The sequence below is a fragment of the Chanodichthys erythropterus genome, chromosome 21 (genome assembly GCF_024489055.1).
Source record: "Chanodichthys erythropterus isolate Z2021 chromosome 21, ASM2448905v1, whole genome shotgun sequence".
In the NCBI taxonomy this organism is placed as follows: domain Eukaryota; kingdom Metazoa; phylum Chordata; class Actinopteri; order Cypriniformes; family Xenocyprididae; genus Chanodichthys; species Chanodichthys erythropterus.
The window spans coordinates 37,883,858-37,897,614 of NC_090241.1; the positions used below are offsets into that span (position 1 = coordinate 37,883,858).

At 36.1% G+C, this 13,757-nt stretch overlaps 1 protein-coding gene across 1 annotated transcript in view; it reads right to left on the minus strand.

Annotated features, from left to right (window-relative positions):
• Positions 1 to 938: 938 nt before the first annotated feature.
• Positions 939 to 13,757, minus strand: part of nol11 (nucleolar protein 11) — a 62,731-nt gene continuing 49,912 nt past the window's right edge. Inside the window, exons 5-18 of the mRNA XM_067373285.1 lie at positions 12,151 to 12,208; positions 11,911 to 12,052; positions 11,624 to 11,827; positions 10,225 to 10,301; positions 9,982 to 10,102; positions 9,785 to 9,882; positions 6,704 to 6,754; positions 4,421 to 4,605; positions 4,185 to 4,310; positions 3,816 to 4,046; positions 3,634 to 3,712; positions 1,653 to 1,745; positions 1,462 to 1,569; positions 939 to 1,364 (exon numbers count right to left, since the gene is read on the minus strand). Coding sequence (XP_067229386.1) covers positions 1,251 to 1,364; positions 1,462 to 1,569; positions 1,653 to 1,745; positions 3,634 to 3,712; positions 3,816 to 4,046; positions 4,185 to 4,310; positions 4,421 to 4,605; positions 6,704 to 6,754; positions 9,785 to 9,882; positions 9,982 to 10,102; positions 10,225 to 10,301; positions 11,624 to 11,827; positions 11,911 to 12,052; positions 12,151 to 12,208 — 1,687 coding nt within the window. The 3' untranslated portion in view covers positions 939 to 1,250. The remainder of the gene's footprint in view (positions 1,365 to 1,461; positions 1,570 to 1,652; positions 1,746 to 3,633; positions 3,713 to 3,815; positions 4,047 to 4,184; positions 4,311 to 4,420; positions 4,606 to 6,703; positions 6,755 to 9,784; positions 9,883 to 9,981; positions 10,103 to 10,224; positions 10,302 to 11,623; positions 11,828 to 11,910; positions 12,053 to 12,150; positions 12,209 to 13,757) is intronic.

Here is a 13,757-nt window from a genome sequence, read left to right on the forward strand (position 1 = left end):
GTCCATAAAAGACAAGCACAAACAGTTTGCCTTGTCTCTCGATTGCCTATGAATTGTCCATCGCCCTCTCGCGCACGTCTCTCCCAGACGTCTCAGGCGACTGTGCTTACATCACGCGCTATTCTTCCCCGGGACTACCATCTTCTTGGCACAAGCTTTGCTTTGGTCAAGCCTTAGTCATCTGCCATCACCTAGGAGATGGACTCTCTCTTTCTTTTCTGGTTATTTTACTCTTCAGTTTAAACCTATTTTGAAAAACCCGCCGGAGGACACCCTCCTGAAGGAGGACCAATTATCAATTATTATTAACTTCTTTAAGATTTGTGTACCGAGTTTCCTTGCTGGCTCTCAAAGGTTAACTGTTTGTAATTTGCCAATCTTTGATCACCTCTCTTTTCCTTTCGCTTTTGTATATATGTATATCCTCTGTGTATGTTTAGCTGTATAACCTTTGTATTATCAATTTCATATATTAAATACATTATATTCATGCTTGATTGTTCTGCTGCTCATTCAGAAAAACCAAGTCATTTCTTTGTCGTCGATCCGGCAACACTGCTTTACGCTTTGATGCTATAGGAATTTATTCTCGTGGCCAGAGAATGAAATTTCTTGCATAGTAGCCTATGAGAAAATTAATGGTTTGCTGGACAAACTAGGATAGTTTCTCTAAACAACTAGTTAAGCTAGAACTAATCATATATGTTTTTAGAAATGTTTTTAATGTAAATGTTTTTAATTTACAATATATGTGCACAATTCCCTCTTGGGTCGATATATGTATCATAACTAATCATAAGGCTTTCATTTATTTCACCCATGAATTGATTAAATACTTGTAATATCGCTAAAGATTCATTACAGTCATTAAAGTTCATGTGCATTTAAAGGCAGACGTCCCAAAACTTTTGGCAATATAGTGTAGATTTCACAAATTATAAAAGTTCAGTAGGGGCCATTTCTCGTGGTAAAAGCGATTTATAGAACATGAATAAAGAGTGTTAAACATGTCTGTACTATATTTTTAGTTATTGAAAACATATTTTGCATATTTATTGAAAACATCTTACATGAAATTTCAGAACAATTTGGAAAGCCTTCAGTCTTTATTTCATAATTATTTTAGATTAATACAAAAACTTGGCTTTCAATCAATTTTTCTTTCCTAAAAACAAACCAAGAAAATTGCCAAGTGGCAGAGAATGTAGGTCATTGCCAGCATTTTATTAAAAATGATCTGTGCATGTAATCTAAAAGAGCTCAATTACTTCTATGGAGTACATGCCAAAATCTTCAGATTGTTTTGACTTTTTTAGCACTTGAAGACTTCCCTCAATTTTGCCCAGTTCAGCATACAGTTTTACCTGAAAAGGGTTGCAAGACACTTTACATTGTTATTTCAGCTTCATAAAATTCAAGAACTGTCATTTCCAAATCAGCAATAAAGGATCTGTACCATACCTGTGATCTCACAAACTTGTGAAGATCCGACACCAGTCTTTTGGCTTCTGGTGCCACAGCCAAGACTGTGAAATGAGCATCCAGTAATATGCAAATCCAGTCTATGATCTTTATAAAACAAAAACAAACAAACAAAAACATTAGAAAGATGCAAACTAAATATAATTGTACAAAACTGTTTGGTTACAGACCTGAGAAAAACTTGGGGTCCGTAGAGCTGGGATTTGTTTGTGGGCATCATGAGAATATTTGAGATAAATGAAAAGTAGATACTGTAAAAAGACCTAAAAAGTAAATTGAGAAAGCAAAAGTCATTAAAAATTTTAATCTTCCCATTAAGCCTGTAACAAACCACTGATAATTAAATCAACAAATAAGCAATATGCTTTATAAAGAAAACATTCCACATCCTGCCCAATGTTCAGAGAGACACTTTTTTCCACAGATAAAGGCCCTGTCTGAATCTCTTCATTTACTGCTACAAACTGGCAAGGCTAGGACCATTGCCTTTCACTTTGTACATGCTATCCTTGGGAGATATCATTAGGAAGCATGGTGTTAGTTTTCACTGTTACACTGATGATACTCCGCTCTATATTTCTTTGCGCTCTGACAAAACTTACCAATTCACAAAATTAACAGAATGCACAGCCGATAAAAAAAAAAAAAAAAAAACTGGATGACTGGTAATTTCCTACTACTGAACTCAGAAAAAACTTATTCTAATTATTGGACCAAAAACCACTGCACATAATAACCTAGAATAATGTCTAACACTTGATTGCTGCTCTGTTAAGTCTTCGTCATCAGTTAGGAACCTGGATGTGCTCTAATACCAATCTTTCATTTGAAAGCCACATTTCTAGCATCTGTAAAACCGCATTCTTCCATCTTAAAATATATCTAAACTATGACATCTGCTCTTCAATGACAAAGGCACTTAAAACTCAAGCTGGTCCAAAAGCAGCAGCAAGAGTTCTTACTAGTACCAGGAAGTATGACCATATTAGCCCAGTTCTGTCAATACTGCATTGACTCATTAATAGTATAGTATAGTTTTTAAACTCTTGCTACATAAAAAGCACTGAATGGTTTAGTTCCCCAGTACTTAAGTGAGCTCTTAACACATTATAGTCCCACATGTCTATTGCGATCTCAAAATTCTGGCCAGTTGATTATATATTATATATATATATATATATATATATTATATATATTATATATATTATATATATATATATATATATATATATATATATATATATATATATATATATATATATATATATATATAAAAAAAGTAATCTACATTGTCAACTATCCCGTGTGAAGGCCTCATCGACATGACAGCCAGTGGCACAGATCCTCAACAAAACCGTTTCCATATCGGCGTGATGAATCCGATCTTCAGCCAGATGGAACTGGATTAAATATTTTGACTGTTCCGATTCCAATCTGACTTAAGACACAAACAGTGCATGATTATGATTCAGGCAGTGTTATGTTATAGGCCAGAGGAGAACTGGCTGCCCGACTGAGCCTTTCTCCCAAGGGTTTTTTCCTCCATTTTTGTCACCTGATGGAGTTTGGTTTCCTTGCCACTGTTGCCTTTAGCTTGCTTGTGGATACTTGATATTCAGCAAATGTTTTTGATCTGCCTGCATTGACACCATTGAATGTGAATTGAACTGAGCTGGACGATGACATCACTGTTTTCTCCAGAGCTGTTGTATAGATAAACTAGTTATTAATTTTAGTTTTAATTAATTTAATGATTTTTACAACGGGATGAATCAATACTGAACTTGCTTAAGCTGGACAATGTCACCATTTTCTTCTAGAGTTTTGTGCAGTCTTGCACACTTGTGCTGCGTGCACAAGCACCCCATTTGAGGCCTCTATTTGCTCCCTTGATGCATGCTCCGTAGCAGATATCTACCCAACAAGCAGCATTGTGTGTCATGAAAGTGTGGACTCTGCTGCAAGGGCTTAGGGTGCCATCTGGGACAAGTCCAAACTCTTCATTTTACAAAAACTTTTGACCCTACAAAACCTGGTCAAAAACTGGCCAATGTTCATTGGGGTGAGGGGGGAAAAGGCATCTACGTCTGTTCCACAAATTAGGATACCAAATAATGGGAAACTCTATACCAACATAGGCTAGATACTTACAATGACCTCTGGAACCGTGAGATCTTTTAGATGTGGTAGCAGGGGCTTGTCACTGTATGCTGTCTGCAGAACCTCATTTCTATCCTATAGGTTAAAGAAAACATCCAAAACAACCAAAAATGGAAAAGAACAAGAGTCATACATTGTTTTTTTTTTAATACACTGGTTTTGATGAAGGATACAGAAGAGCACCCTTGTGTAACCCCACAGGACAGCTCATATCCAGGGCTAAGGGATCTCTTTGTAGCTTGCTGCAGGGGGTGTCAGACACATCACTCTCTAGTGCTGGGGGGCAAAAGCCGTTCTGCTGCCCACCCTCCTCCTCCAATCCACTTTGAGTCTGAGTCAGCACTTTCATGAAGATGACACTCTCTGTGTCAAGATTCACAGTCTCAATCTCTGAGTCTGGAGTACTGTAGTCAGACAAGATTTTTATAAAATCAGTTTTACATCAGTTCTTTTTAAAAAGACATTTGTGCAAATGCGCTGAAGCTTAGTGTTATTGGGTGTAAAGGTATGAATGTCGTTAAGCAGGTAAGCACAGGACTCACCTGAGAATAGCTTTAAGACAAGCACAGGTGACAGCTTCAGGAATGTCAGGAAAAATTTGGAAAGCAATCTGACAGAGATGGAAGTCTTTCTTTACCATGGCCAGTGACAGCAGTTCAGGGCACACACTGCATTTCCAAAAAAAACAAAACAAGAAAACAATGAGGATAGATACACACAAAACACTAGTAGCTAGAAGACAAAATGTGTCCACAGAGCTGATCATGTGTGGTCAAACCTGTAGCAGAGGTACCGAGTCTCCAACAGCTGCAGAAATGCACACTGAGGGTAGAAGTTGGCATCTGTCAGGGATCTTGAGACTAGCTCTAATGCCATTCTGCCTGTTGCCAGCTGGAGGTCAGTCTGCGGAGTCAGACGAATAAACTCACCCACCTCTGCTTGTACATCCTCTCCAGCACCAGTCTAGCAAAAACCACACATTGCATCTTTACAAATGATTGAACAATTAATTTGCAAAGGCTGTTGAAAAAGCGACCTTTGAAAATCAATTTATTATTCCGTGTCAGTAGCAGCGCGAGTGCATGAAGTATGTCAAAAACAGAACGGGGCATCAGTTTACTGTCAGGAATTTGTAGCATCAATGATTATAATGAGTTTTATTTGCTTTTATCATGTCTAGTGTAAACACGGTGTCATGTACAACTATCAAAATATACTCATTAAAGGATTAGTCCACTTTTAAATAAAATTCTCCTGATAATTTTCTCACCCCATGTCACCCAAGATGTTCATGTCTTTCCTTCGTCAGTCGAAAAGAAATTAAGGTTTTTGATGAAAACATTCCAGGATTATTCTCCTTATAGTGGACTTCAATGGCCTCCAGATGGTTGAAGGTCAAAATTACAGTTTCAGTGCAGCTTCAAAGGGCTTTAAACAATAACAGACGAGGAATAAGGGTCTTATCTAGCGAAACGATCGGTCATTTAAAAAAAAAAAAAAAAAAAAAAAACTATTTGCTTTATATAAACAAATGATCACCTTGTACGTGCTACTAGGGCTGTGACGGTGGCAAATGTTTACTACCGCGGTGGTAAATCACAAACAACCGCCGGTGTTGCGTGGTGGGATCCAAAGGGGTGGTGGGGGGTGGTGTTTATATATATTAGAAGTTGCGTTAGCCTTGCCTTTCGCTGTCATTTTGATGAACAAATAGGCATAGGCTATGCATTTATTTATATTATGAAAAGAAAGTTGATCAAAGACTGTCACTTTTCAGTTTTCATCTTGAACACTTGTCACGGATTGTGAGTGAATGCGATCATCCTTTCCTCTTTACTAATGTACATAAAATAAACATGAAAATTAAAAAAATATGTTGATACAGTAGCTTACCGAAATCTGTATCACCTCAGTCATCAGTGTTGCAAACAATGTCACGTAACTTTATACCTCAGAAAAGCCATTCGTTGACCATAAACAGTCAGCAAGAAAAATAACAAAACTTAATTATGTAAGTAAGCATAAGTAACTATTATTATAAAACTGATTTAAACCAGGGTGCTCGTCTGTGTGTAAATCAAGCGCATCGTTTTCATTTTTTTCTGGAGACTGAACACACGCTCTGCTGCTACACTGGAGCGCACTCACCACCTTCTGGACAGTGGTGGGAATTACAGTTACAAACTACATAACCTGTCAAAATGACGGACGGGCTGATTTTTTGTGTCACTGCTTAAAAAAAAAAATCCATAAATGGAAAATTCTCAGTTAACGCGACCTCTGAGATATATATATATATATATATAAATATATTATATATTATATATATATATAAATAAAATTATGTCACAGTACCGCCGGTGACAGTCCACAACCGCGGTGGCAACTTCACCGTGGTGGCGCAGTTGTCATACCTACCGTCACAGCCCTACGTGCTACCGCTTTCCGCATTCTTTAAATTCTTAAAATCTGTTTATATAGAGCATATACAGTAGTATTTTTTTTTTTTTTTTTTTTTTTTTAATGACTGATTGTTCCTGGAATGTTTTCATCAAAAACCTTAATTTCTCTTCGACTGAAGAAAGAAAGACATGAACATCTTTGATGACATGGGGGTGAGTAAATTATCAGGAAAATGTTATTTAAAAGTGGACTAATCCTTTAATCGGAGGAAGCTACACCCCACCATAAGAACAAAGACATTGAACCAGCTAATGTGTAGATTCAGTTATTTTGTTCAGAAATTTAATATAAATAGTTAATGTCTGTTGTGTGAATTGCTTCTAACATACTTGGGAAAAAAAAAAAAAAAAAAAAAAAAATTCTCTTTGATAAACACCTTGCGAAGGGTATGCAAACTTGAGTACAATTGTGTACAAATCTTAGTAAAAATATAATTGCAAATAAGCTTACACAAACAACTACACAACTGTGCACATGTATTTGAATTATCGAATTAGCCATGTAGGAATTTGTGTTATTACAAGACTTAACTTATCTTGAATGGAAAAAAAAAAAAAACAAGTTTCTGCCATTTTAGTAATGACAGGCAGCTTTATACCTTAATGTGTTCTATAAGTTGATCCACTGTTAGTGCAGACTTAATAGATGTCTGCAAGAAAAAGTAAAGAATATAATAAGTGACAGAGTCAAATACATTTAAAACAGTGCACATTTATATACAAACAATTTGGATTATTATATTTGGATATTTTCATGGTGAAAAATCATACTCGGGTTATTAAAATATAAAATTACAAATTAAAGATATTTAAGACCTTTTTAAATAAAATTCTATAACTAAATTTGGATTTACTTTGTTTTATGTTGATACCCTTTAATCTTTTAATAATTTCAAAAGAGTATAAATAACAATGACATTACAATTACTATAAATGACAATGAGCTCTGTTTTCAATTCAAAGTACTAAGACACATGCTTGATGGATCATAAATTGATTATGCACTGCAGTTGAATGTTTTCTGCATACTACTAATAGTGCCACACACAAAAAGACAACATAGTTCAGTATATTCACAAGTTACAATGTAATTAAATGGTATTTCAAATTTTAAGAACTACAATAGGTTAAATTTTCGGTGTTAATAGTTTATTTAGCACAGGGGTCTGCAATGTTCAACAAAGTGATTTATTTATTTATTTTCCATTTAAAAACTGAGCCAGTCCCATACAATATACTGTAGTGCACATATACAAAAATACACTGTAGTACACTTCTGTAAAATAAAAGTTCTTAAAATAGTCCACTTTTAAATACACTTTTCCTGATAAATTTACTCACCCCCCATGTCATCCAAGATGTTCATGTCTTTCTTTCGTCAGTCGAAAAGAAATGAAGGTTTTTGATGAAAACATTCCAGGATTATTCTCCTTATAGTGTATTTCAAAGGCTACCAACAGGTTAAAGGTCCATATTACAGTTTCAGTTCAGCTTCAAGGGCTTTAAATGATACCAGATGAGAAATAAGGGTCTTATCTAGCAAAACGATCGGTCATTTTTGAAAAAAAAAAATACAACCGTTTATGCTTTATAAACAAAATATCACCTTGAACGTACTTTCCGCTTCCGCATTCTTCATAACGCTTACGCTGAATGTCCTACGCCTTCCCTATTCTACTTACAGAACGAACGCGGTGCCAGTTTCGTTTTTTCCATAAGTTGAATAGGGAAGGCGTAGAACATTCAGCGTAAGAGTTATGAAGAATGCGGAAGCGGAAAGTACGTTCAAGGCGATATTTTGTTTATAAAGCATAAACGGTTGTATTTTTTTCGAAAATGACCGAACATGTCGCTAGATAAGACCCTTATTACTCGTCTGGTATCGTTTAAAGCCCTTGAAGCTGCACTGAAACTGTAATATGGACCTTCAATCTGTTGGTAGCCATTGAAATACACTATAAGGAGAATAATCCTGGAATGTTTTCCTCAAAAACCTTTATTTCTTTTCGACTGACGAAAGAAAGACATGAACATCTTGGATGACATGGGGGTGAGTAAATTTATCAGGAAAAGTGCATTTAAAAGTGGACTAATCCTTTAAGTTCAACTTAAATCTTAAGTTAAATTTCGTTAAAACGAATCTTCGTTAAAACCTGATGACCCATGTTCTCCCAGCATAATGGGCAATCACATACTTGATTATTTGGTTAACAGAAACAGAGCAGAATCTAAAATTGTATTGTTTACATTATTCATAATATTTATTTTAAATCCTAGAAGTTTATTTTAGGCTTCTAAAGTTGATGAAATCAAAACAGTTGTATGTTAAGAATTAACTGTAGCTTCAAAACATTCAATCAATAATAAAGACATTTTTGTCTTGTTTTTGCACAAAAAAGTATTCTTTGCTTCATAAAATTAAGGTTGAACCACTGCAGTTACGTTGACTATTAAAGATGTCTTTAGTACCTTTCTGGACCTTGAAAGTGGTGATTATATTGATGTATATGGACGAGTCATAACTCTCGGATTTTAACAAAAATAAAATATTTTTTTTGTTCAGAAGATGAACGAAGGTTTTAAGGGTGTGGAACGACATGAGGGTGAGTAATTAATGACAAATTTCATTTTTGGGTGAACTAACCCTTTAATGACACAGACAGCAGCAGGTATTTGCATTAGGCTTTAAGACTGAATGCATGGAACTAATATGACACGCATCCAATTTCTTTCCCAAATGTTTCTCCATCTCGCAGCGTGCACACAAAAAGCATGTGGGGTGAATTTTTTTGCAGTTTAATGAGCTTTTAATGACTCCTTTTTAAAATAAAGCACATCCCGCAGTAGACATGCTTTATCACGTAACATGATTTGGAGGGGAGAAAGCACACCATTGGGTGGGTGGGGGCACAGTAACTTGTTTGGGGGGCATGACCTGTGAATGCACCCCACTTGGCACCGACCCTGTTGTGCACAGTCCTACTGCTGTTGATTTATTTTTTAAATGCGTCACCACACATGAAAGACACATGACAGAGACACAGGATATAATTTTGCCATTAAGCACAGGTGATCTAGTAGGCAGTCATTTCTGTATTTTAATATTATTACGAGGACATAAAAGATCACAATCTTTATGGTTCACTTGAACAGTTGATCGTGGACGTCTTCAAGATCAATCATGATGTAAAAATGTTTGTAAAAATGCTGTAAATCTATCAGCAAGCACCGAATATACCCAGCACTCTGTGCTTTTGGCATTGCAGAAATTCTTTTAGTACCGACTTGTACCTGTAGTTCTGGCATGTTTGACAACCCTACTAACCATGATCTAGATAAGCTGCTCATGTAGCGCAGTGGTTGTTTGAATGGTTTGCCTGAGCTAAACAATTCTGTTGACAAGTTTAATTTTCATATGGTATTTATAGCTTCTAACAGGCTGTATGACTATGATGGATTATCTCAACATGTATACCATAATGTACGTGAGACAGTCTTCATATAATTGAATACATGCACCTCTCTCACTATTACTCAGCTGCCAGCGATTACCCCCTCCTTACATGCTGACCCTCATGTTTTGCATTCAGTTATGGAAAAGTAAGGGTTTGGGGTGGGGGTTGCATGAACCTCCCCACTGCAAAAACAGAATTCTAGGAAAGAATTCTCTTGTCTCTTACATTTCTTGTTGACATCCTGCTCTTGATTCCTGGTGTCTGGGTGATGTTACCATGAGGCTGGGCAGTCCAGGAAGACAAAAGGCTACATGACTTGGATTCTGACAAAGACAAAACATCATGGCATGTTTTGCCACATTTCATATGTCACTCTAGAAAAGTAAGGCATATGTTTCATATTTCAGCAGAAAAGTCTTTACCACTCTGACTCTGCTTCAGTTTTCCCATTGTAGCTGCAAGAGATGACTTCTGGCACTCAAAAGGAATTACTGACAGCATCTTCCCATGAGGGACGTATAGCTTCCCAGAATAACACCACAACTGTATTCAGGAGAAACAATGTGTTTTAGTGCAGTATTAAACTTGTGTATTATCTTTGTGAAAAGTAAAAAATAAACAAAAACAAACAAACAAATAAATAAATACAATAATAAAAATCACACCTGACTATAGATCCTTCCAGCCATTTCTTTACTAGCCTGAAGAGTTTGGAAATGTGTGTTCCAGATGCAAAGGTAATCTATGAATGACAACATTCCAGTGATCATTGCACCAATCAGATATCAAGTGATAAAAGAGGGAGGGGAGTAAAATATCCAGCACTAAATGTCATTGATAAGAATGTGAAGAGTAGGGGTGTGCAAGATTGATAATTTCTGGGATAAAGAGAAGTAGAAGATATTCTGTTTGTAACAAGATAATGTGTTTACAAAAGTCTTATATTGTACAAGCTCGTCCCTGTTAAAAATATATTAACATGATAAGAAAGCAACAATTAATGGAGAAAAAAAAAAAACAATACAATAACAATGAAAAGGAGGATAGGGCTAGGCAATAAAATAATAACGATAATTAATCCCAATATAATTTCTCTATAAAATAACAAAGTTCAGTAAATGTTCAATATAATGTTTACACGCCAAAAGTGGAATGAAACTGCACTACTTGTATAACTGTTCTGAATATAAGACAATGATTTTTCTTCTTAGAAATACATCTGAAAAAACAGGATAGTCTTGGGTCTAGACTTTTACATGTAAATAATAAACCAGCAACAATAGGTGGAGCCAAATACGTGTAATACGATTGTGACAAGAAATACAGTTTGTCACAGTGTAATTTTAGAAGATCACAAGGGCAAAAAGAGTCTTAAAAACAAAACAGTCAAAGAAAAGCTAACCGTCTAAGACCCGCGTGACTTTAATTTTTGCATGCCTTGTTGACGGGACCAAACTTCCCCTGTATGTGATTTTAAAACGCATGACTACCCAGATTTCAAAACTACAACAAGATTTCACTTCTACGTTTATAAAATGTTTTTCACTATGAGACTGATAGCGTAATCGTTATAAACAGCGCACAAGATGTCTTGTGTGTAAATGCTTTAAAATCACTTTTTTCTGTGAGCGCACGTTGGATGTGCATGCAGCACAGAAAACAGTATGCGAGTCGTCTGGCGCTTGAATGGTTTAAAGTCATATTGAAATGCACACAAAGGAATCGTTAAGAGGAATCCAAATTTTAATTTTATAACAAGTATCCGATTCCTGACCTCAAGTATTTGATTCCCAGTGGTATTAACTAAAGACCTGTTTTATAATAAATGTTACCTTCGCCTGAGGCAGGGGAATTGGAGCTGGGAGAGGACAGAGACATAGTAAATACAGTGCATTGGTTGAGGAAGATGGTGTGTTTTCTTTGTAAATGTTTCATTATATTACTGAGTGAGTTACATGGTCAATAATATCTGCTTGCATAATAATCAACTATATATCATCAACTATAATATTGCACTTCCCTAGAGAATAAGATGGAATATCAGGATTAAGGAAGGATAATCACCTTTGCAATGTCCAGCAGAGGGGTGGGGGAATCCAACTACAGCTACATGTGCCTCATCAAGCATAACAGCAGCACCAGATATCAGTTCTTCCTCTCCCAGAGGCAGATTGAGAAGCAGGGAGCGAGGTAGAGCCTGGACACCTTCAGCTCCTGTAGCTGAACTTCTGAGTGGCAACACACTCTCATACAAGCTGCCATTCAAACCTAAAATGATGCAGAGTTATTGGGTTGCTAGTAGTACAAAATTTTCTTTCTTGTAAGATGACAATGAATGAAAAGAGACTTACACAAGTACAACAGATGTATGTTACTACCCCTGCATCTGGCAGAGAAGCTGATAGGTGCAGAGAGACAAGGTTCAGTCTCAAGTCTGTGTTTCACAAGAGTGTTGGGGTTAAATCTATGAGCATACAGCCAGTGCTCTCCTCTCTGAAACAAACAAAACCTTATCAAGTTTATTTACAGGCTCTCCTTATGCACCGATAGAAAAAATATCCTCAATGAATCAAAGAGACTTCAAAGAGAACCTGTTCTGTGCTGAACAAAACAACAAGCTGGTGGTCTGCCTTAAGAACAGTACTCCATCTGTGAAAGATTGAAAAAAATAAAATAAAAATAAAAATTAAAAATTAAACAAGGAAACTGACAATTTATACAAGTCCTGACAGAAAATAGCATTGGTCATCAAGTAGTGAGCTAATGCAGTAATTTGTTAGTATTAGCTTCAAAATAATTGCACAATAAGTGCACAAACCATGTCGCTGTTGCAAGTGAACCCACATTTTAGGGCATATTTAGGGATCATACAAAAATGCATCCCTCACTTCAGAAGGCCTTTAACACTCTGGAGCCATATGGATTACTTTATGTAAGAAAAATATGGATATTTAAAAATGTATAAATTCAAATAACTACCTTCTGGCAGATGACCATACGCATAATGCACAAATCGATCTTGCGCAGCATGCGTACAGTCGTTCACCGGAAGCTAGTTATTTGAATTTATAAAGTTTTAAATATGGATATTTTTCTTACGAAAACACATCCCTTAGCTTCAAAAGGCCTTCATTAATCCTCTAGAGCCGTATGGATTATTTTCATTATGGATGCATTTTTTGTGTGCGTTTTAAAACCCTTTCACAACCATTATACACCTTGGAGGACTAAGGATATTTTTTAAATGTATCACAGATTGTGTTCGTCTGAAAGAAGATAGTCATATACACCTAGGATGGCTTGAGGGAGAGTAAATTATGGGATAATTTTTAATTTTTGGGTGAACTATCCCTTTAACAAACTTACGTTATTAATAGTAAATGTTGGCCTCCTGTAATATCACTGCAACCCACTGGGGGGCCGTGGCCCACAGGTTGAAAACCACTGTCCTAGGGTGTACCCCTGGGATGACAGGTTGTAAGGGAAACAAAATCCTGAGTTGTCTCATTCATTTAACATTAAAACCGAGCATGTATTTCTAACAGGCACAATACCGTAAATACATGACATTTAATCAAAATACCACATCTGTTGCGGTCAAAACAGACAGCATCCATTTCCATAAGTAGTAAGTAAGTAAATTTTATTTATATAGCACATTTAAAAACAGCAAAGCTGACCAAAGTGCTGAACAGAGTATAGAATAATAATAATAATAATAAATAAAATAAAATAAAATCAGAATAAAACAACATAGTAGACAATATACTACAATAACACAGAACTAAAACTAAATTAAAACTCCTGGGAGAAGCCTCTTAAAAATGATAATAGAAGGTGCAAGGCGAATATCCAGTGGCAACTGATTCCATAAGCGAGGGGCACCAATTTAAAAAGCTCTGTCACCCTTGGTTTTCAAACGTGGTCGAGGGACATCGAGATACTGAACTGCAGAAGAGATACTGAACTGCAGACCTTAAGGATCTACTAGATGAATATGGAATAATAAGATCATTTAAATAAGAGGGGGCTTGATCATTAAGAGCTTTAAAAACAAAACAGAATTTTGAACTGACAGCAGCATGCATATGGGTGCATATCCAGTTGTTAAGTCTGACGTCACGCGGCAGCGCTTCCGGGTCCTAACGCTCTATCTCATACCACAAGAAAACAAATGGTGCTAATATACATACACGAT